Genomic DNA, 25,044 nt, shown 5'->3' with positions numbered 1-25,044 from the left:
AAATATAGAAAGTTTGGAGTGTAGAATGAGATTTTTGGAGTGCCAATAACAATTCCCTTTCAGTTTTGTAAGCGAAACAAAATTTTGATTAACTAAAAACTTAAAATGAAATTGAATGAATATTTCGTAAACTGAAAATTTGGATTGTGGTTTGTTTGTTAGGCCAAGTTTTTTGGGCTCTGCTAATTTTAGCCCATATTTAAGTGACTTTGAGTGCCAAAGTTTGATGTTATTTTTATGGGTTTGACTTTGTGTGCCAAATTTTATTTAACTTCAAAATTTATATGGCATAAAAAAAAAAGTTCGAATTGAAACTTAAAATAGAAAGCAACTAGAGGAGATGGACGTAGAGTAAGACTTAGACGAGTCATTGATGAGTGTTGGTAATGGTTTGAGAGACTAAGATTGAGTCAAGAGGGATGAGAGCAAGAATGAGTCCATAGGGAAAAGAGAGAGAATGAGTCGAGAGGGAAGAAAGAATAACTGAATGAGTTTGTCTTTATGAACCAATGGTTGAGATTATCTCAACCAAGTACACTAATATCTTAATAATAATAATAATAATAAATTTTGATAAAACCAAACCAAAAAGTTTGGTAATTTTCGATTTCAGCAACTTCTGTTAAAAAAAATGCCAGCTCTATATTTAAGCGGTGTAGTCAAATTAAGATTTGATAAGATTCTAATAGATTTTAAAGTAGGGGTGTAGTCCATTAGGGGGCGTTTGTTTGCCCTCACTAAAGAGTACTGGACTGGACTAAGGGTTAGTCCAATCTCATGTTTGTTCCCGACAGGGACTAGGTTTAATGAGACTAAGTCTCACTCGCTCTGACAAAAACTCTCGCTAGGGGGTCTTAGCGAGACCCCCCGAAAAGGAGCGGACTGCTAGTCCCTGCTTCGCCCCATCTGTGCTTTGCTTCACCCCTACCCGTTTCGCCCCATCTGTGCTTCGCCGTCCTTCCCTTCCTAGAAATCCCAATTAAGCTTCGCCGTATTTCCTCTCCTAGAAAAGTTAGAAACGTCTATCAGAGGGATAAAAAAAGAGAACAATGGAGTCGCCATGGCTTTGCTAACGAGAGGAGCATAAAAAATCGTACGAGATTTCGGTTCCGTCTCTGTCCCACGAATCCAACCCCAATTAAAGGCTGTTCTTATCCAGAAATTTGTAGGAAAAACGAAATCAAAATCTGCGATAAACCCATAAAATATCAAAATCTGTGATAAACCCAGAAATCTGTGATATGCGATTTCGAATTACAGAAAATATCAAAATCTGTTATAAACCCAGAAATATATTACCTTGGGTTGCAATGCTATTCTCCAAAAATTTGTAGGAAAAAACGAAATCAAATTTGGAGTTGTAAAACATAAATTATAGTAGAAATTTGATATGTGATTTCAAATTTGCAGTGCTCTCTCTACTTTGAGGAACAAAAAGAAAGACATGCAGGTCTTTCGGTCCAAATCAGGAGTAAAATGCACAGATCCTCCTTTGAGGAAGAAAACTGGGAGAAATGGGGGAGAAAAAGAGAGAGAGGAGGGAGATGGTTGGCCGAAGAAAAAAAGGAAGAAAATGAAGGAGAGGGGAGTGAGAGAGTGGGAAGAAAGAAGAAAACGATGGGCCGGAGAAAAAAAAGGGAAGAAAATGAGGGAGAGGGGAGTGAGAGAGTGGGAAGGAAGAAAAAAAAATGGTAGAAGTTTCGAGATAGGAAGAGATTTCCAAAAAGAAAAAGATAAATTAATAATATAATATAATTTTTATGAATTAAACAAATATAATATTAAAATTTATTAATTATTTTGCTTCTTAATCCGACATTGCACCAAACGCTTCACTAAATCAGTCCAGCTTAGTCTAGTCTAAGCCAGTCTAGCCTAGTCCCTGAAGCTAGTCCAGTCCGAGATAATCCGGTGCAACAAACGCACCCTTAGGGTTTTAAAAGAGCTGAGACCCACAAACTTCCTTCTGGACCTCCATCAAAAATACTATTTTTACTATATATTTGCAACATTTATTTAATAGAGATAGAACTCATATGTGTTAGTGACCAAAACTCTATTAAAAAAAATATAAAAAATGGGAAGTGTTATTGGCACTCCAAAAATCTCATTTTACACTCCTCACAAGTTATTTTTCTTTCTAAATATAAAAAGTTTGGAATGTAGAATGAGAATTTTGGAGTGACAATAACAATTCCCTAAAAAATAATACAAATCTATTATATTAAGAGAAGAGGGCTTGTCAACTTTTTTCTCCATTTTCTTCCAATTTTGCCCTCACTTTTGAATACACAATGTTGACATGAGAAGGGCAAAATAGTAATTTTGTATCTTTTGAACTTTTCCCACTTTTTTTCCTATTTTGGCCCTCACTTTTGATACACAATATTTACATGAGAAGGGCAAAATAGTAATTTTATATCGAACTATTTACATAAGATAAAAAAATATGCACTTATTAGAGCAGTTCCACAGAGGTGGATTGCCTGACACCCAGCACCCAAAATAGGCTGGCCCCCAGCTGATAGGAGCACATTTATGCGACTTAGTTGGCTTGTTCTTGTGCATTTATGTCGTGTTTCCTTAGTTATTTTAATGTTTAAAGTCATTTTCGTGTGTTTTCAGATTTTATGGACAAAGTATGCAAGAAGATGCATTTTGGAGGCCTTTGGAGCATGTTTCGGGCTTGGAATGGATAGCAAATGCATGGGCCAAGTGGATGGACGAATTTGAGAACTAAAGAGGCCAAGAATATGAAGAATTATGGTCCAAAAGATGAAGAAAATAGCCCAAAAATCTGTCACCCCAACTTGCATTCCTTGCCATGCAAACCACATAGAATTCCCTTTGGATTCCATGCCATGCTTGATCACTCTTGTCCCCTACATAATTTCTAATTTCATGCTTCAATTCATTTAATTATTACACTCAATTGCTTGATACCTCTTGTTCCCTTCACTCATTAGATTTTAGACAACATTTACATCCATTACATGCACCAATTGATGCTCCATCATTCACATTTGGAATCCCATGCCTTGTGTACCACATGTTGCTGCACCTTTGACCCATTTATTGACACATTTTCACCTCCCTTTCCATCTCTATGCAATGTACACAATCATTCATGCTCCCTAGCTTCAAGACCACTCCATTTTACCCTTCACACTTTGCATCATCACTTCATTTTCACCCTTGGACCATTGCACACCACACACACAAATTACCATGCATTTCATCCTTAACCTAACCTGATTTTCTAAGGTTTTTGGGGGCCTATAAATACATGTTTACACCCCTTGGCCAAAGAACAATCCCCCATATTCATCATTTTATCACAGAAATTCGTCCATACACACCCTAGGAAGCAAAACACCCCAAAAAACACCATTCTAGTGCCTAGAAAACATAACAGCCACTCCACCTTCTTCCACCCTCTTTGCCTAGTTCTCCACCACCTTCCAACCATCAAACACTCTTCCACACTCACCCTAAACCCCTCCATATCATTCCCCATCCATTCTACACCATAAATCCACCCAAAAATCTGTCCACAAGCTTCATGCCGCAACAAGGAGGAAGGGAGATCCATTGATGCACTTGCTTTCCAAGTTGGAGCATTTTAGGTGTTTTCTTTCCTTTGATTTTAATGTCTAATTTTATGTATCTTTGTATTGCAAGAATGAGGAACTAAACCCCCTTAGTTGGGGGGGGGGGTGATTCGAAACCATGTACATGCTTGCAATATGATTTGATTACATTCAGTTGTTATTTCATAAGTTGCGGATTCAATTCGTTCATCTACTTGATTGATAACTTATTTGTGTATGTTGATTGAGAGTGCACGCTTAGTTTTCATGCATGAATATGATGCTAGATTATGAGGGAGTTTCACCTAATAGTTACAATCTTATAATCACAAGTAGTGAAGGTCGCTTGAAAACGATCGCGTTGAATGAATTCTTGGCACTAGTTTCATGCTCATCATAGTAACGAATGCCTCGTCAACACTTATAGTTCTCATTGTGCTTCATGATTCTTGATTGTATCTTTATTGTGCTCATCACGTAAGGAACCTTTGAGGAATGCTTTGAATTGTTGTATGCGCTTTTCCATCCAATTCATTAACTTAAGGAGAACTTGAAGGTTAATTTAAGCGTATATAATTAACTTGGGGTGTTGAGTTTCATAATTTATTGAAAGAACAACTGAAAATCATTTTGTTTGCAAGTGTGTCATGTGTGGAGAAGAACCTCCTAACTAGCCTTTTATCCTTCCTTTTCATCCAAAAACGTTTTACAATCTGTTTTGTTTTAAAGTTTCTGTTTTGTTTTCAATTTTCGTCCAAAACAAATCCCCCTTTATTTTGAAGTCTTAGATTAGTTAGAAAGTGTTTTTATTTGTGTTTCTAAGTGTTTTGATTCAAGTTTTCATCCAACTTCGTCCAAGTTCTTGTTAGGTTCTCAAAACTGCCCAGAAAGTGGTTTTTAGGCACTTTTGAGTCATTAGGTTGCTGTTTTGAGTTTTATGTTTGTTTAAGTATTTTAAAGTATAGTTTTGCATTCTTTGAGTCTAGTTTAGTGTTTTAAATTTTGTGTTTATGTTTTTAAGTCAGTTTTCAAGTGTTTAGCAATCCCTCCTAATCCCCGGCCTAGAACGATCCCTACTTACATACTTTACTACATTTGATAAAAAGAGGGTTTAATTTTGTGTGTTAACTTATTTTACGCATCACCAGCCAAATCACTCAACGCCAGCTAAATAGGTTGGTACCCAGCCTAATCAGCCCAAGCTAGGTAAGAGACCGGCCCAAAATCGACAGACCCATATGCCAGGCCATTTGACGTCAGCCGGGCCATCAACTTTCAACCTCCTGCTGGAGAACTCGAACACCTCGTGGGTGACCTTGGTCCCGCTACGCACGAGGGAGAGAGAGAGAGAGAGAGAGATGCAGAGGGAGGTAAAGATTAGGAGGGGAAGAGTAGCCTGTAACAAAGAAGTCCACGGTGGCAGCCATCGCAAACAAAGCATGGCCGTACTTATAGTGCGCCTCCACAAGGGCGTATCTTTTCTCCACCGCCGCTTTCTTTCTCTACAAATTGTCACAACTCCTCCTTCTTCCTCCAACTTGGAAGCAACACATCCCCCCATCTCTCTCTCTTTCTCTCTCTCTCTCTTGGTAAAGGTGGAGACTTTTTGCTTTTAGGAGGGAAAAAAATGGTGTAAAAGTGAAAAAGATGAGTTTTTGGAAGAATCTTGTGGATTTTTGAAAAAAAAAATGGACAATTTGCTTTTAAGAACTAGGAATTTTTAGAGAAATTTTATGTTAAAAAATAGCTTTTGGAGAATTTTGAGAGAAAATTAGAAATGTAGCTATCTGAATCTCCCGAGGGAGAGAGAGATGGAGAGGGAGGTTCCAGACTTACCTTTTTTTTAATAAAATTACTATTTTTATTATTTTATAATAAAAAATAATAATATTTTAATAAAATTGACTAGGCTATTTTTTGTTAGGTGTGGAGATGCATTTGGTTTATTACTGTTCATTGAGGTCTATTACTGTTCATTGAGTGGATTAAATGTGCTGAGTGATGGTGCATTTTTTTAAGGGGTGAAATTGCTCTTAAGAGAAATTATCCCACCATCATTTTTTCATACACGTAAGTGAAATCATGATGTTTTTTCGATAGTTTGAATGAACTGAAACGGTTGCGCTTGAGGAGAATGTAGGAAAAGGTGGGCGGTTGTTCACACACAGAGTGTGTGCTCATCTGCTAGTATATAATAAGTGTAAGAATATTCTTGAGTCCTGAGGCCTGACTAAGAACAATACTTCCCCAGTCCCATGATGGGGACCCAGATTCTCTGCCCTCCCAGTTCTCATACACTTTCATCCCCTCCTATTTTGTACGGTCACGGTTAAGCCACATCAACATTTTATTTGATTTTTTTTATAGAGATAATAAGACAAAAAGCAATAATGATATAAAATGTTGACGTGGCTTAACCGTAACCGCACAAATAAAAGGGGATGAGAGTATATGGAAACTGGGAGGGCAGAGAAGTCAGGTCCCCCATGATGGTTAGGTATTAATTAATGCTTGATTCATGTAATTTTTCCTTTTTTGTTTGTGATTTAATTGTGTCCACTTGACATGACTACTGACCATGCATGCATGACGACCTCATGTCATTTAATTCCACACATTTAAGAATCTAGAATCAATTACAATTTAACCTCATCAAGGGGCTTAATGGTAAGGACACAGACTGCGGCTTTCAATAAATAAAAAAATATGGGAGGTTTCGGGTTCGATGCTTTGAGCAAGTAAATCTACTTAACTGTGGCAACAGGCAATGTGAAATTCCCCATAGCCTTTCCTGGCCCGGGTGGATAACAAAGGTTTGCCACCAGGTTCAATTGCAATTTTCTTCTCCTACTTTGCGGAATTGGATCCGCTCTAGACCTTAGTGTCTGGAGATATGTTGGGCAGCAGAAATTGAATCAGATGGTGTCTAGTAACTTATTTTGCTGGTCCACCACATACAAACCAACAACTTTGATTTCTTTTACACATCAATCAATGACTCAGATGGGTTGATTCTTAGGCTCTAAACACTAAAGTTTGGAACATATCCAATTCCCTACTTTCCTTTAGTCTTCTTCGTCCCTTCACATTAGTTCATTTGATGTTCCCAAATTAATATTTTATTTTTTTTGGTACTGTAATTTTAGTTTATTGCACAAATGGCGGAAATCACATTTCGAAATATTAGTGACAAAGATAAGCCGAAAAAGTATATTGGGAAAGTAGTTTGGTAATGCTGTGCTTTGAAAATAAACTGCTTTTGTTGTGTTGTGAGAATAAACAGATGTGAAATAAAGCAGCAGAGTGTTTTTAAACTTTTTTGTAAAAGTGCTTTTGGAAAAAAAAACAGTATCATAATGTTTGGTAAACTTTTATGTAAAACAGCTGTGACTGTATGAAATGACCAAAAATGGTATAATACTAGATGTGCCATTAATTTAATTTTCTTAACAAATAAAGGTGAATTACTAAATATACTTTATTTAAAAAAAATATTTATAAACTTTATCTTAAATATTAATTAGTATGACAAACTATTTCAATTGAAATATTTTAGACTGAATAGCTATGATTCATTAGTACAATATTGTTAATGTACTTGAAAGTAGTCTAATTAGATGCATTCATCAAACTTGCTGCTATTCTATTTCTTAATGCTTCTATCTCATGTGATCCTTGAACTTGATAATTTTGATATTCTTCATCATCATCATCCTATCGCTCTCCTCACAAAAGTCTCTGGGTCAGTCACTTTGAACATTTTTGGAGAGAGAATCTCTTTGGTATGGTATACGAAAGCGACCACATGTATAATAATAAAAACCTGCAGAAGAAAATATAGCAACGATAAAACATAGCAAGAAAGATTGAGGCTATGAACCGCACATACAAACCATCTGGAAAAAATGAAGAAAACAGACTTCTAATTAAATTAGTTCCAAATTCAGGCTATCCCCTTCTTTAAAGTTCTACTAACTGCAAAGCTTCTCCATATTTGCTAACCTTCTATAAGAATTATCTAAGTCCATTAAAGAGCAACCATATACTTTAAAACTGCTTAATGAAAACCAAACTCTTATTACTTTATAAATTATAAGTGGCTCAGTCCAAAAAAAAGAACACTCTTACGAACACGTGAACTAGCATCTTCAGAACCTTATTAACTCAGCATGAAGACGTCTTTTATAAGTGTTTTGAAAAGAACCGAAAGCTAAGACAAGCTCTAGTATCAGAAAATAAAAGGTCAATGAGAAAAGAAAGTTGGGAAATGCTCACCAAGAAGGATGCAAAATGTTCTGATGTCATGACTGCATTGAATCCAACTACCGGCACCAAAGCGTCTAACAATGTTCCCAAGACCACCTACATTAGAAAAGCTACGATTTCAATAGGAACCAAGAGTCATTTAAATGTATCAATTTTATAGTCGCCATTCTTTTTCATCTAGTATTTCTAGCTACAAACTAACAAAGCGCGAGAATGTTAATGCATTCTTCAATTTTAACGCCAAATGCATGTTCCACTTGCTTTCAATAAAAAAATAGCATCATCAGTACTGAGGATACTTACAGGAGCGTATGCAATGTATAAACGAGATGAGTAGCGACCAGTTACAATGCAGAGAAGCACATGCATTGGAATCAGGTTAATAATAAATGTGTAGCCTCCCCAAGAGCAAACCTGAAGCAATGAAACAAATGCAAGTAAACATAAATTCGACAGAAAATGTAAGGTTACAGAAGCACAAACAACATTAGAACATATACTTACCAAGTAAAAGTATGCTATGGCATTAAGAGTTGCATAAAAGAGGGATCCTGTATTCAGTGTCTGCATATTGCATAACGTAATCAGAAGATATTGAAGCACATTAAACATAATCCCTGTAATATATAGTATATACTAAGGAAGATCCATCAGAAATAAATTCATAAGGTGATCCTACTCAACAGTCAACATAATCAGATCATCAGAATCAGATCATTCTTTGAAACAACCATGCACCTAACAGAATAAAATAAAGTTGTCTTTTACCAAACCTAACCTTATATATAGATAGAAAGTGAAGACCAAAGCAAAAATAGCCACAGCTTCATTGTCATAGCTTCCAGCAATAGAACAAGAAATATATGATGGGACCTACAAATGAAAACATAAAAAAGGCACTAGTAAAAAAAACACTTTGCGCGACGTACGTACATTCATCGCGCAAAGTCAAAAATCATTGCTCAAGGGTTTGCGCGACGCAACCTTCGTCGCGCCAAGGCAGTGACTCTAGGGTTTGCGCGACGAAGAAATAACGCGCGTCGCGCAAAGCAACTTTGCGCGACGCACACCTACGTCGTGCAAAGTCACTTTGCGAGACGTGCGAGTTGTACGTCGTGCAAAGATACTTTGCGTGACGCACATCCTAGGGCGTGCGTCGCGCAAACCTTTTTTTTATTTAGTGAAATTTTTTTTTTTTGTTTTAGTGAAAAATATATTTTTTTAAATTTTTGATAAATATTGTAATTAAATTCTAAAGAATAATTAATTAACCAAGCAAAAGTATTTAATTATAAAATATATGAAAATGTACATACAAGATGTCCGAACAAAAAAGAAAAAACTACAAGTGAACTAGGTTTAATACATCATGCTACTGGGTATCAGCATAGCGAGGTGGCTCTGAGGTCAAAGGTGAAACAAGATGAGGTGCTGGTAGCGAGATTTTGATGCCGGACATCTGTATGGCTTGTATAAGGTCTCTCACCATCCCGGCATAGGTCCTCATCTCCTCGCCCTGGCCCTCAGCTGCGCCCTTATCTGCTCGCCATGTGCCCTCATCTGCTCTTCTTGGATCACAAGCTGACCCTTTAGGGAACAAAGAGAACAAAGAAGGTTTTACCTCATTCAAAAGAGAATCTGAATCATACTGGCTAATTGAGCACAATTGGTTCGTATGTCTTGATTTTGAACTAAGGGACGGAGCAACATCAGGATGAAGCAGAGTTTCAATGAACAGAAGCATTAAGATAAGTGTTTGCAAAAAAAACAAAAAACATTGACATCGTAAATGCATACATGAAAAGGTAAATGGAGAAAATTCATTTTATGACTACAAATAGTTGCTTTCACATGCAGATGTATGCATGCCAACTGTCCATGGGATGCCGATTCCTAAAGGAAATAGTAGTTCTGATAGATAGCCACTATTGGGCATTTGGATGGAAAACAAATAAAATGCTGAAGCACATCGTTGAAAGGTGAACGTTTCAAACAAATTATATGTGATTTTCTGGATAGAGAATCAGCAGCAATCTCAAGAACTCATGACTGCTATATGATATGGTTTATATGTTGACCTAAGAACTAGACATTCATAGCTAGTTTGATTACATACATCAAACAACGGTGAACATGACTAACAGTATGATACCTATAATTGAAGTTCTTCACAACAAAGTATAGCTTATTGGCTAAAATAGTCCACCTGCATCCGTGCTCGCATTACGTTCCTAGTAATGAGATGACTGTGATTCCCTAATCATAGAACAATAAACCCCATTGCATATATATTCTGAACTCAATCATGTTTTCAATAATGATTCTTTTGAGTCACCATTTAGTTAAATTACACAAATCATTCATTTCTGTTTCTAAATGAAGCCTTACGTTCACAACAATTAGGAACATCTGACAACTTATTGGATCAATAACTCTAACACTAAAGTTGCAGGGAAGAAAGCTTTCTCCTTTTTTTAATTCGTTTTTATATTTCAAAACGACAACTCTCTTTCTAGATTATGCAAATACTAAAAGCATAAAACATGGCCAGAAGAAGTTGCTGCAGTTCCAACAAGGTAGTATTCAAAGTGTGAAACTGTGTGTGTATGGGAAAGAGGGCGGGTGTTCGTGTTCAAGCTTGAGATAGAGAGACACAGAGCAAAAAAAAAGTCCAAACTTAAGACAACCAATCAAACTTAAAAGAAACCAACTTCTACAAATGAAATATTAATGAATTTCCATGAGTCATGCTTTCAGGGAAAGGGTAAAAACATTAAGCTGTCCAGATGAAAACTTGATTAGTTAAAGTGACCAGAAATTCATAACTGATTTAGTGAGTACCACCAATTAGTGATAATAACATATACACCGTAAACCATTAGAAGAAGATGCACCTCTAACCAAAGGAAGAGCAGTTATATGAGAAAACAAAGACCAAGAAGCCGACCAAGAATAACAGCAACATCCATCGTTTCAGCAGCGACAATAGTAAAAGTATCGTCCATTTTCCCTTTTCGTCTACAATATGGAATTAACTAATGAAATTTAATTTAAAAAAAAACGCTTAAATTACATAAAACCCACAATAATATATATTTTATAACAATTACAATAAATATAAAGCTACTTAATAAATATACATATTTTCAATTTCAAAATAAATAAATTTAAATCTACGTAATATATATACACATACCATTGAAATTGATGGGATACGCATTGTGCGAAAATAGTTTGAACGATCCAACCGTCAAACTTGTTTGTATATACTTCGAGATCGCATATGCCAAAAATTGCAAAAACAAACATTCAAAGATCAAGTAACGAGACAAAACTTTCCGCCGGTTATAAACGAAAATCATGATTTAGCAGTAGTTTTAACTCCGATTTTAATGATTTTTTACAGCTACACTTCTTGATCCTATATGAATACAATGAACTAATTCGATCGTCAATTTAAAATATTTACACAAGTGGATACCACAAAATCTTTATGTTATACTTAATGAAAGTATAAATAAACTCTAAGTGTTAGTGAATCTATTGTTTTGATGGGATACGCATTCTACGAAGCTAATTTCATGGATCCAACCGTCAAACTTGTTTGCATATGCTTCGAGATCGTATACGCCAAAAATCGTGAAAAATAAACATGCAGAGATCAAGAAAGGGATAAAACTTTTGGACGGTTATAAACGAAAAAGCACGATTTAACGGTAGTTTTAACTCCGATTTTGATGATTTTTTATAGATACACTCCTGGATCCTATATGAATACAATGAACTAATTCGATCGTCAATTTAAAATATTTACACAAGTGGATACCACAAAAATCTTATGTTATACTTAATGAAAGTATAAATAAACTCTAAGTGTTAGTTAATCTATTGTTTTGATGGAATACGCATTGTACAAAACTAGTTTCAACGATCCAACCGTCAAACTTGTTTGTATATGTTTCGAGATCGCATAGGCCAAAAATCGCAAAAAACAAACATTCAGAGATTATGTAACGGGACAAACCTTTTCGACGGCTATAAACAAAAAATCACGATTTAACGGTTATTTTAACTCTGATTTTGATGATTTTTTACAGCTACACTCTTTAAATCTATATGAATACAATGAACTAATTTGATCGTCAATTTAAAACATTTACACAAGTGGATACCACAAAAGAAAAAGGCAATGCAAGAACCCCAAAAGAAAAGCAAAAGGAAAAAAAAAAAAAAAAAACTTTGCACGACGTAGGTACAACTGCGTCGCGCAAAGTTGGGAAAAAGCAGTTAATCTTTCTTGGTACACCTACGTTGCACAAAACAGCTTTGCGCGATGTCAGCCTTCGTCGCGCAAAGATCGTTTATGCGACGTTTTGTTTTTGGCGTCGCGCAAACAGACTTTGCGCGACGAAATTTGATGCGTCGCGCAAACATGTTTTTCTACTGGTGCAGTTAAGAATTTGCATTACCATGTCCAGATGTTGTAGGGTTAAAAATACCCGCTATTGTAATTTACAATGGTTATAAGAGCTGCAGCTGTTAGTCCAGCACCAGCACCCTTAACTTCCCGAAGAAAGAGGCAATTGAACACCATTCGAGAAATTGGAGGAAGATAACCAAAATCTACAAAAATAACTAAGGCATGAATACGATACAAATACAAGTTACTCTCCTTTTGATTACTGAGAAATGTAATTACAAATGATAAAAATTCAAAGTTACAACAGTTAGAACACAACAATTTATAGAATAACACAAAGGTAAACTGATATGAAACACCATTCGGTTCGATAATTCACAAAAGTAGATAATCAATTGTAAAGTTGTATGATTTGCACAATAATATCCATATATATATTTACATCAATAGATAAATATTTTCAACACTGATGCTCTTTCTTGCATTTTCTAGGCTGCCAAACGAGCACCATCGGATTTTGACATCAATAAGTGATAGATCTACATAAACTAGAGAAAAGATAGTGATCGAAGAGCCCACAGAGAGGAGCCTGATGAGTCAATTTTATATTATATATTTTATCCTATTCTTTGTATATTTTGGTTAATATTTTGGAAGAATTTTGATATTTGAATTGTATTTTCAATATAGGACTTTCGACTTCCTCTGGAGCAAAACAGAACTAAATGGACAAATTTTGGAGTAATTCCAGTTGGAGGAATTGCAGTTTTTAAATTCTAAAAATTGTTTCTTTCTCCTTCTTTAAATATTGCAGTTTTGAAGTAATCTTTTTAATTAAATTCGTTTTTCTTAATTTAGGTCATTAAATCACCCTTTTCCAAAATTTTGTTATAAATAATTAGTTGAGAATTGATTTGGTGGACAAATTTTGGAGTAATTCCAGTTGGAGGAATTGCAGTTTTTAAATTCTAAAAATTGTTTCTTTCTCTTTCATTAAAAATTGCAGTTTTTAAGTAATCTTTTTAATTAAATTCGTTTTTCTTAATTTAGGTCATTAAATCACCCTTTTCCAAAATTTTGTTATAAATAATTAGTTGAGAATTGATTTGGCATTAATCTATTTAAATTAACCATTGTGGAGAACGACCTTACTTGAGCTAACTATACTACAACAATCTTGTTTTTGTTGCAAGTATTTTAGGTGTTTTTAACCCTTTTGCCAGAAAGAAAATTTTACCTTCGGGATTTCGGTTTTTGAATCGAGATTCAGTGTAGATGACGATTTCCGTGAACGGGACCGAGAGCCAATGCAGCCTTTGCAGTATTAGATTGGGCGATTTGGAGACAATGGTGAAGTGGCTAAAGTATGAATGCCCGGTTGTGTGGGTTGAAAGAGAGGGTTCTTTTCATAAAATGAGAGAGAGATCTGACCTTTCACTTGGAATCCTAAGGAGCTTAAGCACGGATGCGTGCCATGTGTACAAATTTGGCTTCCCTAAGAGCAACTCCACCCATGGAGCCCTTCCCCCTGGCAATCCACTATTCAATCCACCCTATTGAACAGTAATTGCCTTAAATGAATAGTAACTGCCATAAATGAACAGTAATTGTCATTTGCATCTCCACCCTTTGAGCCCTCCCCCCTGGCAATAGACAATTAAAATAATAGTTTTTTTTGTTTGTTTAAATAATACAAAATAAAATTATTTGTAATTTCGGATAAGAATTCTTAAATCGACCTGCAAGGCGCCACGTGTCTTTTTATCCAAAAAAACAATTATTTAGCAAAGGATTTCGATAAGATTGTTATCCAATGTTATCGTGTCATGTGTCGTTATCTTTTTAGAATCCTTAGTAAAAATAAATAATTTTTTATACATTAAAAATATTATAATATTAATCCAATTAAAAAAAATTAAAAAAAAAAAAACCCGAACCCAGTTCCATTTCTTCCACCTCTCCTCCCACCCCCGAGAACCCCCTGCAAAAACCAAAACCCAGCCCCCTGCAAAAACCAAAACCCAGCTACCTCCCCCCCCCCCCCGCTGCGACGACCCACCCCCCACCCCCCGCCCCCGCGACGACCCACCCTCCCCCCCCCCCCCCGCGACGACCCACTTCCCTTCCGCACCCATGGAAGCCCAGCTCTGGTCCCCTCTCTCTCTCTCTGACACATAAAAAATAAAAAATTGCAAAGCCCTCGGGCCACAGGCCCGTCGACTCCCCACCCCCCCTTCGCTCGGGCTCCCACCGTCGCTCGGGCTCCACACGGCTGGAGCTCAGTCCACAGGGCCTCGGGCCCTTTCCTCTCCACTGTCCCCCGAGCAACCAGCAAGGCTGGAGTTGCTCTAATGTCTGTTCTGAGATGGGTCTTTGAATTAATAAGAGGGGAGAGCTGTTTGGCCCTTGGCTCGAGGTGCAAGGAATCCAATGCTTTTCAACAGCTGGTGCTAGGTTTTGGTGTGCATGTGAAGTGTTGGTGTGCTGTCTGTATGGGTTAAAAATTTTGTGCTATTATTGGACCTTTCTTTTGCGGGCTGGGCTCCACTTCCATTGTTCCATAATCGGCCCGTGTGTTTTCTCACCAAGGCCCAAATTTTGTCTTGCACAATGGATTTCCATTTCAAACCAGGTGCCCTCTTTTCTTTATCTTTTCTTTCTTCATTATTATTATTATTATTATTTTGTTTTGTCACTTTTCATTTCATTTTTGTTGTTTGTCTTCCCTATCTTTTAATTATTGTTAGGATTAATTAGGTTTTGTTTTACTATTTAATTTTCTTTGTAAGGTTGTTTCTTCATTTTCTTTTATTTTCCACACCTTGGGGACAAAGTGTGAAATAAGTTTGGGGGTGGGGAGTTTTTAATTTAAATTTTTGAGTCAATAAATAAAAATTTCATTCTTTTTAAGTTAATATCCATAGATTAATTTAAACGTTAGAACAAATAGACATGGTGAAGATTAATCCCATAATAGAGTCTTTTCTATTTATCGTTGCTTAGACACTGATTCATGGGTTATACTTTGACAAATTGCACATTCACATCAACATGGTTTGTGGGGAGTGAGATTGAAGCATTTACTTTTAGTCTAAGTTTAATTTTAATTTTTGTTTTAAGTAAAGTTAGTTATTGTTATAAAGTAATAATTGTTCCACCCGAGGCTTTGCCTAGTAACCGAGCCAGTCCTGCCTAATCAGCAGTGATTCTCGCGTAAAACGGTAGAGTTTTGGCATGGGGCAGGATGGTTAGTTGGTTTCGTAGCCTTTTCAGCTCGGGTTAATAAGTCCTTAGGGGTGTTTTACGCCTAGTGCCCTAAAACCCTTGTGGTTTGGGAGTCATTGACCTAAAGCTCGCTACATGGGTTGGATCGAAAGCTTAAGTGAACTAACATTGCACGACCACTACTGTTACTAAAATAAAAAAATAAAAAAAATTTGAGAAAAAATCGAAAAGAAGAAAGGAAAATGAAAAAAAATAGTTATATGTGAAGTTAGTATGTGTGAAATAAAAGGACGAGAGTTAAGAGTTTTAGTCTCCTTAACTATGTTAGTTCACATTTACACCAAAGGAAGTTCATGAATTCTTTTCTAATTGATTCTAAATGGCTTAGACTCTGTGGTGGGATTAGTTGAAACTTTTGAAAAGATGTTCTGATTTTTAACGTTTGTTATGGATTGAAACTTGAAGGTGAAATTTTTGTCATTTAGTTTTAGCTAGTTGTTTAGTTTGTTAAGTTTTTATTTTTGTTTGAGTCTTGTTTTGCTTGAGGACAAGCACAAAGCTAAGTTTGGGGGTATTTTGATGAGTCAATTTCATATTATATATTTTACCCTATTCTTTGTATATTTTGGTTAATATTTTGGAAGAATTTTGATACTTTGAATTGTATTTTCAATATAGGACTTTCGACTTCCTCTGGAGCAAAACAGGACCAAATGGACAAATTTTGGAGTAATTCCAGTTGGAGGACGTTCGTGCGTCACTTAGCTTGATCGTATCAAAATTTGGGATTTTCCCACCAAGCGGTTACTTTCTGGTGATAAATAAAGGAGCAGTGCGCGTTGTTGGAAATTGACGTTTCTGAGCTTAAACTGCGTTTTTGGAGCCCAATATGACCTCAAATGGGTTCGTGGCCTTCTGGAGAAGTGTTCAGAATAGTCCAAGCTTTAAATTCAGCCATTTTGGACCAGTTTTGAAGCTGATTTGGGTCCAAAACGTGGCTGTGCAGATTTTTGGGCGAATTTACCAAGTTAATTTAGGATTATGTTTCTATTTGGGCCCAAAATATTAGTTTGGGCCGAGTATAGAATTATTCTCGGCCCAGAAGGCCTTATGACATGATTCGGTTCTCAGGGATCAGTTAGTTCTGGATCGGTTAGGTCGTGGGCTTCCAAATCCGGGTCGATTATACCATACCGCAAGACGAGTCAAATCCTGATGCAATGAGGAGTCTCGGCAAGATCAATAACCCGGAAACGAATCCGGCTTGATAAAGGACTAGGTTCACAATTATAGTGAAAATAGGACTGGTCGAGTTGGTGTTTGATCAGGAGAAGAAGACCTAGTCCGAGTAGGGTTTTAATTCGGCTTTAGAGGTATCCAATGCTATAAATAGAGGAGGCTGTGCATCATTCAACCCTCTCCAATCCAACACACAACTACCCTGCGCAAATTCTCTCAACAACTTTGAGATTTTTTATTTTCTCTTTTCGCTGACACATCTTCCGTTGGCATCAACAGCACTGTGAAAGCAACCGGTGACATCTTAAGTCGGCATAGATAGCTCTGTTATCGTAGAATCAGCCGATCTCGCAGTATCTTCCGTTGGCATCAACATCACTGCGGCGAGGACGATTGGTGACCTATCCAAGTCTTGGTCGAGAAGGATTTTCGGATCCTTATTGATTGGGGTCATCTCATTAGCCTTTTCGGCGTAGTGAGGTGTTACAGTTTATTGAGCTCGGCGCATTGTACACCGAGTTATTTTATGATTGGATACTCCCAAGTGGGATTTAGAGTTCGGCATTCAGACGGCCGAACCACGTTCACTATTAGGACTTATATTCGCTTTGAGTATTTATGCCCTTACACTTTGGTGTCGATTCAGCGAGAGTTTACTCTGACGAATAACATCACTGTGACCGAATCCGACGATGGCGATTCGTGAACTTCGTAAGAATAGTAACCTTGTCTTCAGGTTCGAGAGCCCAAGAAGCCGAGACGTGTTCCTTTCTCGGCCGCAATTGCAAGACGCAGAAGTCAGCCGCGCACCCAACACAACATCAACAAATTTACTCCTTGGCCGAGCTCGACCGACGAGTTGGCATGCCCCGCATTCACCGAAGGACGTAGTTAGCTTATAGATTACTCGGCCTGCGCGCCACGTAGGCTTGGTAGTTTCTAGGGTCAACATTTTGGCACATCTAGTGGGACCCAATGCTAAACTACGAAGTTCATGCCAATTGAAACACGATCGGTAAAAAAGAAAACAGCTATGGGAAAATCAACAGCCGATGTACCAATTCAGAATATAGGACACAATGTGCCACAGACGCAGAATCCCGTCAGCGCCGTAACACTTGAGTCCACGAGCGCGACTCGTTGAGAAAGGGAAGTTAATCTCGGCGGTCAGTTTCGCAGTCTTGAAATCCCCGACAGGAACACCTGTGTTCTCAATGAAGGGATAATAGAGGATTGTGACGAAGATGGTGGCGAAGGATCTGATCCACCAATAAGGTCGTTTCTTTGAAAACGGCTTGACGAGCAATCTCGGACGGTCGAACAGACATTTAGTCGAGGAATTGATAAACTTCATGACGTGATACGCAATACCAGTGAGGCACAAACCAGATTACTCGAAATACTGGTTAGTAAGGTCAGCGATAGTAGGACTTTTGATCTTGCCCAACATTTGCCACCGAGAAATAATCTCTTACCAAGTGCACCGACCGAGTCAATCCCGGCTCGGCTCAAACTAATTAACTTGGAGAGAGGAGGAGGATCGAACAGTCGGTCATACGGATCCGACCAGAGAGTGGAAGCAACACCCGTCGATGTGACTGAGGTCCAACGGATGATCGATTCGGCCATAAAGAAAGGGTCGAAGTTCCCTAAATTTATACATCCGTATCCGGCTTATGTGGAACAGTTTGAATACCCTAGAGGTTTCAAAATCCCAGATTTTAGCCTTTTCGTCGGAGAATCATCCTTATCCTCATTGGAACATGTGGCTCGTTTCACCGCGCAATGCGGAGATGTCAATAGCGACTTTCATAAACTGCGACTGTTCAATTTTTCGCTGACGGGTTCAGCATTTGCTTGGTATATCAACCTTCCACCAAATTCTGTCCAGAGCTGGGAGGAGTTGGTCGAGAAATTTCATAAGCAGTTTTATCGGCTAGGAATGGAAGTGTCAGTATCCTCATTAGCAAGGATGGCTCAAGCATCCGACGAATCCCCAATGGATTATCTTACTAGATTTAAATCAGCCAGGAATTGGTGTCGAGTACCTCTCCCTGAAGTCGAGTTCGTCAGACTTGCTTTGAATGGTCTTGACGTTGAATACAAAAAGAAATTCTTGGGGGAAAATTTTTGGGATATGTATGAACTAGCCCAGCATGTTGAGCAATATGATTATTTGCTCCGTGAAGAGAAGATCTCTAAAGCTTCGTCCAGAGGGACGATTTACAAAAATCCCACTGTCAGTTATGCATCGGCCGAAGGTGAATGTGTTAGCGTGGATGCAGCCGAGATAATCATAGATAAGCCATTCGTTTGCAAGGCACTGACTCAAATTGACTTTAAGGAAGCCAAAACCCGCTCGGCCCATGAAGAGACAATGAAAACGTCAAAGGTCTATACTTTTGATATTACAAAGGCCGATGCAATTTTTGATCAATTGTTATCAGCAAAGATCATTAAACTTTGGCCTGGACATAACATTCCCAAGGCCGAAGAGCTTAAAGGAAAGATATATTGCAAATACTATAATTCAAGCAAACATACAACAAATAATTGCGTCGTGTTTCAAGACAACATTCAAAGCTGGATTGATAATGGCAAATTGAGATTTCCAGAGAAGAAGATGAGCGTTGATATTGACCTATTCCCCACGGCAACAGTAAATATGGTAAATGCGTGCCTACCCAAGGACAAAGGAAAAGGGAAGGCCGAAGCTGTTATGACGCAACGCTTTCAGAATCAGAACTCTCGGCCACGTTTCATAGCTGATTTTCATTCAAACGAACCACCTACAGCTTTAACGGGACCCGCTATTGTCAAGCCTATGACAGATTACAGCACTGATGAAGACAGTGGGACGACGGTTTTATGCAGTAAATGTAAAGCAAAGGTCAACATCGAGCCAAAGGAAAAGTCCTTTCCGCCTATAATGGAACAACCTACAGCCGTAACCCAGCAAAAGGTGACCAACACAGGCCAACATCAAGGGGTTTTTGATAGGCTCGGTCCTAAAGTGAGGATGGAAGAGACACCTTCAGTCAGACGACGCCTCGATTTTGATGCTCCGTTTTATGACGATGACTACTATATACGTAACTCTAGCAGCTCGGAATCATCGCGGAGCCAAAAAACTTTCAAACCTCCCGAACCTAGAGACCAACAATGGTATACATATCACTCTTCGAAAGGCGTCTACACCGCACTGTCCAAATCCCAGAAACGTCGGCACCAAAGAATAGATTGCATGGCCCGCCGACAGGCAGCCCAAGAAACTTCGGTCCCTAAATGGCGGCCGAAGGACACAATTGCCACCGACGATGAACGACCATCTCCAACGATTATGACAGGGTTGGTTCAAGGGAAACGGCTGGTCAATCAAGATATCGAAACCACATTCAAAGAGGCTGATAAACAGATCAAACTTCTTCTTCGGCCAGGGGAGATGAAGGCACGTCTTGAGCATTTCAGGCAAGAAGCTGAAAGCAAATTGATCCCGCATTCACCGAAGGACGTAGTTAGCTTATAGATTACTCGGCCTGCACGCCACGTAGGCTTGGTAGTTTCTAGGGTCAACAGTTTCTTATTTTATTTCAATTGATTAGGTTTCCTAGTTTTATCCTAAGACCTTTTAGGGTTTTATTTTGTATGAGTATAAATAAGATATTAGCCATTAGGTTAAGGAGGGGAGAACGCATGCAATTTTTGGAGAAAAAATTTTGTGCGAAGCTGAGAGATTTCAAGACTTTTACTTTCAAGGTGTTTTCATTCTTTTTCTATTTCAATAAAGACTTTATGATTTTTATTATGAATATGCGTAATTAATTTTCTTTTGCTAGGGTGAGGTCATGATCCTTAGCAAGAATATGTAGTTTCTTCTTAATTTTCTTATGAATTCATGCATGCAAGTTTTGAATTGTTAATCACCGATTTAAACTATCTATTTGTCTTAGTGGTTCGCGACCATTAGGATATTTAGTAAAGTAATTTGATGCAATTTTGGCAGAGGGCTGTCCCTAAAATTGACTAAGGCTTCTTGTGATTAATATGTGTAATCTCTTAGGATGGACGACACGTTTTAAGGGTTATATGGTTTTTCAAAAGGTTTTCATAAAACTTAATGAGTCTTGCATGTTCACATTCGATCTGGACACCACGGACGGGTTGCATGTTAAATATATGTTCTATGTTGGAGGTTCCAAGTAAGATATATTTTAGGAAAACCTAACCTTCAAATTATGCATGTATGGTTCATAAGTAATTAGAAGAGCTACATAGGATTGTTAGGGTGACGGCAGAACCCTAGTATCTTCTCATTTTCAATTCTAAAAATTGTTTCTTTCTCCTTCTTTAAAAATTGCAGTTTTTAAGTAATCTTTTTAATTAAATTCGTTTTTCCTTAATTTAGGTCATTAAATCACCCTTTTCCAAAATTTTGTTCTAAATAATTAGTTGAGAATTGATTTGGCGTTAATCTATTTAAATTAATCCTTATGGAGAACGATCTTGCTTGAGCCAACTATACTACGACAATCTTGTTTCTCTTGCAAGTATTTTAGGTGTTTTTAACCCTTTTGCGCAGGTAGTAAAAATCCTATCATAGCCGGATTGAAAATGCGAGAACGCCGATCATGATGAGGATGAAGAAGGAAAGGACATTCCGAAAGCATGCCTTAAGGTCGTCCCGTTGGAGGTATGGGAGGCCGCCATTGACGGCCAAATCAAGCTGCGAGCTTTTGGAAGAGCGATGGAGAAGACTGAGGTCTGAGGAGAGGAAGGGCTTTTGCGGTTTGAAGTTTCAGGTCTGGTTCTGAGCTGGGATTGAAGTTTCAGGTCTGGTTCTGCAAGGGTTTTGCGAGAGTGAAAGCATGAGGATGGCAAGATAAAAGAGGGCAATGTTGGTAAATTGAAAAATTCATTAATGAATTTACTGTTTATTTGTGTTTAGCTGGTTTTTTGAAGATGCTTTTTGCAGCTTCAGGTTTTTAGCCTTTTTTTCATCCTAAATTTTGAAAAAAAGTTGGTTTTGGATGTTTACCAAACATAAAAAACTCTTCTAACTTTTCTTTTATTTTCACATTTTTTAAAATCACCTCAGTATCAAACCAGAGCTAAGTGGAGCCAAGATGTGTTATCAAATATAAGAAGAGTGTGTTTGTTACATCGGACTATCTCGGATTGAACTAATTATGGGGATTAAGTTGGACTAATTTAGTAAACATTTGGTGGAGCATCGGATAAAGAAGCTTTATTAACCTGAAAAAGAAAGCCAGCTTCATGCGTTGACCTGAGAAAACCATTTCCAATAAGCCATTAACAAAATTAATTCCAAGTTGCTAAATTTGCTTCTTAAAATTTCAGAATCTGAAGAAACAAACAAGATCTTCAGTGATGAGCAGTTCATCCAACTTGAAACACTTATTAAAAGTAGATAATATTTTGAGGTAGGACTTAGGACAGATCGATCCAAATTATTTGACACTGCATCAACTGATGATATTCACGGAACTGTTTAATTGAGTACAAATTGTTTTTTCATGAGGTGGATCTTTGCTGCCTCTGCAATGGTAACGAATGGCTCGATAGAGACAAGTGAGGAGGCGTTGGAAGCATCAGACGTCTCTTCCTTGACATCATATTCAACTGTGGTTTTGATGATGCAGCAGCAGGAGGGTTCCGAATCACCTGCAACTCCTAATTTCTCTATGATTTCAAACCGAACCCGGTATAAGCTAAGTCCAAAATCCAGAAATCCACCTTCAATCACCTCCACTTCTTTCACTCGCGTCTCATTGTCAATCTTTGTGAACTTTTCCTTGTGTTCAGCACCTATATATATATAATCAATTAACATAAATTATAAGGTTAAACTCTGTTTACTACCCTCATGTTTCGTGGTTTTCAATATTTAGTTCATCAAGTTTTTTTTTTTATCCCAGAGTCATAACTAAAGTGTTAATTTTGGGACAGTCTCATACATCTATTAGTCAAATTGTTAGTTCTCCCGTTAACTGATGACTTAAAAAATATTAAAATAATTAATTAAATAAAAGTTAAAAAAAAAAAAAAAAACCCCATCCCCTCCCCCCCCCCAAACCCAACCCAGAGGAAGAAGAAGAAGGAAGAAGGAGAAGAAGAACGAAAAAAAAAAAAAGCAAAAATCCAAATCTGCAACCTAGAAGAAGAAGAAGAAGAAGAAACTGGGTTTGGGCTGTTTTTTTTTTCTTTCTTCTTCTTCCTCCTCCTCCTCCTCCTCCTTCTGGGTTGCATATTCGGTCTGTTTTTGTTTTCTTCTTCTTCTTCTTCTGGGATGCAGATTTATTAAGTAGAAGAAACTGGGTTTGGGCTGCTGTTTTTTTTTTTTATTATTCTTCTTCTGGGATGCAGATTTATTAAGAAGAAGAAACTGGGTTTGGGCTGCTGTTTTTTTTTTTTATTATTCTTCTTCTGGGATGCAGATTTATTAAGAAGAAGAAACTGGGTTTGGGCTGCTGTTTTTTTTTTTCTTTTCTTCTTCTTCTTCCTCCTCCTCCTCCTCCTCCTCCTCCTTCTTCTGGGTTGTAGATTCGGTTTGTTTTTGTCTTATTCTTCTTCTTATTCTTCTTCTTCTTCTTCTTCTTCTGGGATGCAGATTTATTTATTTTTTTGTTTTTTTTCTCTTCATCTTATTCTTCCTCTTCCTCTTTCTTCTTTTTCTGGGATGCAGATTTATTTTTTTTTTTTTTCTTCTCTTCTTCTTATTCTTCCTCTTCCTCCTTCTTCTTCTTCTGGGATGCAGATTTATTTTTTTTTTGTTTTTTTTTTTCTTCTTCTTCTTCTTCTTCCTCTTCCTCCTTCTTCTTCTTCTAGGTTGCAGATTCGGTTTTGTTTTTGTTTTTGTTTTTTTTTTCTTCTTCTTCTCCTTCTTCCTTCTTCTTCCTCCTTCTTCTTCTGGGTTAGGGGGGAGGGATGATATTTTTTTTTTAACTTTTATTTAATTAATTTTTTTAATGACACGTGGCACCCAGTCATTGTCCACATGGCGTCACATCATCACTTAACGGGAGAACTAACAGTTTGACTAACGGATGTATGATATTGTCCCAAAATTAACACTTTAGGTATGACTCTGGGATGAAAAAAACTTGATGTACTAAATGTTGAAAATCATGAAACACGAGGGTAGTAAACAAAGTTTAACCCTAAATTATATATATATATATTTAACCAAATCATTTAGCATTATAAATTAAATTGGACACAAGAACAATAAAAAGATCGAACAAGATCAAGAAGGGGGAAAGCTCCGTTTAATAAATTAATTATAAGGAAAACTAATGAAAAGGGCTTGAAAACTTTGAGTTTTAATGATAAGGACAAAATAAAGGGTAAAGTGAATAGTACCATGATTGACTTTTTAGTGTAAAAATGTGGTTTTTCGTTAAAATGAACAGTACCGGATGCTTTTCGTTAAAGTTCCCTTAATTATATTATATACGTAGTAAACAAGGAAAATTATTAATTAGCCTAAAATAAAAATATGAGGCGCATGCAGGCGGGAGGGCCTAAGTAAACCATTTCTCAATCCAAAATCCTGCTGTTTACAGTTAATATTTGAGAATTCGTAATTAAAGACAAGCAAATGAGATTCTTTATAAGGTAGCTAGCAAATTAATCATCAGCAAGAAGATTAGCGCGCATGCAGCATGCGTTTAATTAATTTAATTAAGTATATACCTGATGCAAATTTGACATGGACAATAGTCCCAACCCCTCCATCACCATGTATGGCTTCAGCTTTTTCAATCATATCTGGAAGTTGTTGTTCCACGAATCTTGCCAGTGCAAGCGTGCTGAAGAGCTCCCATGCTTCACTTGCAGGCACCTCCACTTCTAACTCATGCCAAACTTTCCCAATCGCCATCCCTAGACCCTAACTAATTAATTTGATGAATGATCGATCGATTCGATGCGCTCGATCTCTGTTTAATTTCTCCCTCTTCTTTTCTATCTTATGTAATATATAGCTAAGCTAGCTCAGCTGCTTTCTCCCTCAACTGATGATGATGCGTTTGCTTTCAACTAGGGTTATTTATGCGTAATATAACTTGGTAAAGGACAAGGTAGCTAAAGCCAGAATCGTTTCTCACCAAAAGATGCCCTTTCTATTATCTAACATGTCTCTATACATGAAACTCTCAATCAAATATATAATTAAGATATCTGCCTAGCTATTAATTAATTAATTGAATAACACGTATGTTCTAGCCGGCAGGTACGTAAATATATATATGTTTTATTAAAATATGCTCAATTTAGAAGAATGAC

General features: G+C 37.3%; 2 protein-coding genes across 3 annotated transcripts; both read right to left on the bottom strand.

Annotated features, from left to right (window-relative positions):
* Nucleotides 1-7,050: 7,050 nt before the first annotated feature.
* Nucleotides 7,051-13,760, bottom strand: LOC114826772 (dolichyl-diphosphooligosaccharide--protein glycosyltransferase subunit STT3A-like). 2 transcript variants are annotated; one of them, XM_070805562.1, is made up of 6 exons: nt 13,514-13,760; nt 8,635-8,729; nt 8,361-8,420; nt 8,160-8,270; nt 7,866-7,952; nt 7,051-7,413 (listed from the first exon to the last, which is right to left on the bottom strand). In XM_070805562.1, the coding sequence occupies exons 4-6, from the start codon at nt 8,223-8,225 to the stop codon at nt 7,300-7,302; spliced, it is 267 nt and encodes an 88-aa protein (XP_070661663.1). In that variant the 5' UTR covers nt 8,226-8,270; nt 8,361-8,420; nt 8,635-8,729; nt 13,514-13,760; the 3' UTR covers nt 7,051-7,299. The 2 variants fall into 2 exon arrangements, with proteins under 2 accessions (XP_070661663.1, XP_028963365.2); XM_029107532.2 differs by lacking the exon at nt 13,514-13,760 and having other exon boundaries at nt 8,635-8,753.
* Nucleotides 13,761-22,063: 8,303 nt separating this feature from the next.
* Nucleotides 22,064-24,780, bottom strand: LOC114826771 (norbelladine synthase-like). Its single transcript, XM_029107531.2, has 2 exons — nt 24,454-24,780; nt 22,064-22,566 (listed from the first exon to the last, which is right to left on the bottom strand). Exons 1-2 carry the CDS (start codon nt 24,638-24,640, stop codon nt 22,250-22,252), a joined length of 504 nt encoding a protein of 167 aa, XP_028963364.2. The 5' UTR covers nt 24,641-24,780; the 3' UTR covers nt 22,064-22,249.
* Between the last annotated feature and the right edge of the window lie 264 nt (nt 24,781-25,044).

The sequence above is a fragment of the Malus domestica genome, chromosome 09 (assembly GCF_042453785.1).
Source record: "Malus domestica chromosome 09, GDT2T_hap1".
Classification (NCBI taxonomy): domain Eukaryota; kingdom Viridiplantae; phylum Streptophyta; class Magnoliopsida; order Rosales; family Rosaceae; genus Malus; species Malus domestica.
Note: the sequence above shows the minus strand (reverse complement) of the source record. Positions and strands in the feature narration are given on the sequence as shown.

Excerpts from the sequence above, each read along its gene's own strand:
- LOC114826771 (XM_029107531.2), bottom strand. The coding sequence starts at position 24,640 with ATGGCGATTGGGAAAGTTTGGCATGAGTTAGAAGTGGAGGTGCCTGCA. Across the intron at positions 22,567-24,453 it reads CCATGTCAAATTTGCATCAG|GTGCTGAACACAAGGAAAAG; the intron begins GTATATACTTAA and ends ATATATATATAG.
- LOC114826772 (XM_070805562.1), bottom strand. The coding sequence starts at position 8,225 with ATGCATGTGCTTCTCTGCATTGTAACTGGTCGCTACTCATCTCGTTTA. Across the intron at positions 7,953-8,159 it reads TATACATTGCATACGCTCCT|GTGGTCTTGGGAACATTGTT; the intron begins GTAAGTATCCTC and ends TTTCTAATGTAG. Across the intron at positions 7,414-7,865 it reads AACATTTTGCATCCTTCTTG|GTTTTTATTATTATACATGT; the intron begins GTGAGCATTTCC and ends TTTCTTCTGCAG.